The 2,363-nt window shown below is 28.7% G+C and overlaps 1 protein-coding gene across 1 annotated transcript; it reads left to right on the top strand.

Moving 5' to 3' along the window:
- The first annotated feature begins 249 nt into the window (after positions 1-249).
- On the top strand, positions 250-2,363 carry LOC100201500 (uncharacterized). Its single transcript, XM_065790627.1, has 2 exons — positions 250-569; positions 1,135-2,363. The coding sequence occupies exons 1-2, from the start codon at positions 368-370 to the stop codon at positions 2,088-2,090; spliced, it is 1,158 nt and encodes a 385-aa protein (XP_065646699.1). The 5' UTR covers positions 250-367; the 3' UTR covers positions 2,091-2,363.

Below are 2,363 nucleotides of genomic sequence, written 5' to 3'. Positions count from 1 at the left end.
AAGTCTTTTGTGCCTTTTTTTGCCAAAAGGATATTTTTTAATTTAAACTAACTTGAAAGTCGCGTCATTAGGATTTAATGCAAAAAACAACATTGTATGTATACTACGATGTGGTTTTTTATATTTGTGTCTTGTGAAAAATGAATAAATATGTTGTAGTTAATATTTAAAATTAATCAATACTAAGTTATGCAATTCATTATTGAACTTGTTTGAATTCATATTTGTATTTGAAACATATCCTTGTTTAATTTAAAAACAAGTTGATGGGGAAATATCTGCATATGAGCAGTAAGAGAGATACGAGAGATGTAAAAAAATATATTTGAGCACTAGCAATTTCATAAAAATTCTTTTAATAGAAGACATGAAAAACTCGGCAGGGACGCAAACGGATGACTTTGTTTGTTTTTGTACAAACCAAATTTATATTTGTTTTGAAGATATTAAATTGATCGACATTTCAATGGTTGTCCAATTGGATGGAGTCAGTGAAAATGGAGTTTTTGTTGCGAGAAATTTTGAGGGAGAAAGCACACAAGCTTCAAAAAATGTACTTCGAGTTTTAAGTTAGTTTTTGTTTCATATTTAATGTTTAATTTTTTTTTTAAGTTAAAAAGTTGAACAACCGTTTAGTTTAAAATGTTTTTCTAACTAGATGTTTAGATGCCACACGAGACTTAAAATAGCAAATACCTGATGAGAACTTAAGTTACTGAAGCGATAACACATAAAAAGTTAAATCAACTCTACATCATATGAAAGTTAGATACCATATTAAACATTAAATGATATGTGATTTCATATGATACCACAAGAACTTTATACCACATTTTAGAATTTCAGTTATACAATATGAGTCAATTATATAACACTCAGTTTTTATATAAGTTTACTATTTTAAATTACAAATCTTTTATTTAAAATAAAATACCGAAACAATACCGATATAACTGATACTTTAGATACAAGTATTGCATTATTGCAACCGATACTGTAAGGTTTTGTATCAATGCAAGACGATAACCCAGATTCAATACCGATATATAAATACAGATTATCTAACGCTTAATAATTTGAAACTGTGCTCATGTTTATAAAAAAATTAACCTTTTTTTATACTTTTTTTTTAAGGAGGTGTTTTAAAAAGAAAATCGATTTTCAAAATGACCCCATCAAAAATGCTTCCAAAAGATGTTTCATTAACGGATTATCAAGAACCAATAATTTTAAAAAGTGGCATTTATATGCGCAAAGTTACTGGCGACATCGAAAAGTTCTTCCGCAGTAAGTGTTTTCTAGAGTGCATTGGCATTGCTGATAATAAATCCAATCCAGAAAAAAATAATAGCGTAATTGAAAAAGTTAAAGAAGAAAATAAAAAATATGAAAGTTCCTCTAAAAATTTCGAAGAACAAAAAAATTCTAGTCCAGCCTCTGATCCAGTTTCTGACCAAACTCACGCTCAAGTTATTTACCATGAACATCCGCTGATTAATTCAAAACTTCCTTTCCTTAGCGCTCAAAACCAAGCATCAGAGCGAAACTGTTCACAAAATAAATTTGGCAACCTTGAAAAAGTTCCTGTGGTTTTGGAATCAAAAGAATGCCTTAGAGAAGAGCCAATTTTTCCTTTTTACAACAAAAAAACAGAAACTTCAAAAACAACATTTAATCAAGAAAATTTTCAAGCAAAAAACAACATCATTGAACATAAAGTATTGTCTTCGGAACCATACAATCATGCAACAATTCTATCAAAAAATGGTAGACAAAGAATAGATTTATCCAAACATTCTAAAAAGCAACAGCGCAATTCAAAAGAATATCACCCCATTTTCTATTCTTCTCCTTTAATTAGAAAACACTTTAACCCTCAACAATCTTCTCCGGTCAAGAATAAAATGCAAAAACCTTTTTCTCAAAAAGCTGTACCTCAAAATAATTTACGCAGAAATGGTTCGCTGCATTCTTTAATGTCTTTAAGTTTTAACGAGTCTGACGATGACTTTATGACATCGTCTCCTCTTATAAGTCCAAAAGCACAAATAAACGAACATGCTTGTAATGGAGTATTTACATATGTTTAGATTTATCCTAACAATACTTTGCCATATTCAAAATATCAAAAAACGTAAAGTAAAAAAAAAGTTATTTTCAAAAAGTTTTATGTTTAGATTTTAGTTTTATTTTAAAAAGTACTGAACAAAATTTTAAACGAGTTTGCCCATTTCAAACATTCTCGAAAAAGACTTATGAACGAATTTGTCCATCTCAAGCATTCCAAAAAAGCAAAATGTTAACTAAACCCAGTTTATGTATAACGATTCATTTGTACTTAAAATATATCACAGTGCTTATAA

This window comes from Hydra vulgaris, chromosome 02 (assembly GCF_038396675.1).
Source record: "Hydra vulgaris chromosome 02, alternate assembly HydraT2T_AEP".
Lineage (NCBI taxonomy): Eukaryota > Metazoa > Cnidaria > Hydrozoa > Anthoathecata > Hydridae > Hydra > Hydra vulgaris.
This window is presented reverse-complemented; position numbering and strand designations above follow the sequence as displayed.

Excerpts from the sequence above, each read along its gene's own strand:
- LOC100201500 (XM_065790627.1), top strand. The coding sequence starts at position 368 with ATGAAAAACTCGGCAGGGACGCAAACGGATGACTTTGTTTGTTTTTGT. Across the intron at positions 570-1,134 it reads AAATGTACTTCGAGTTTTAA|GAGGTGTTTTAAAAAGAAAA; the intron begins GTTAGTTTTTGT and ends TTTTTTTTTAAG.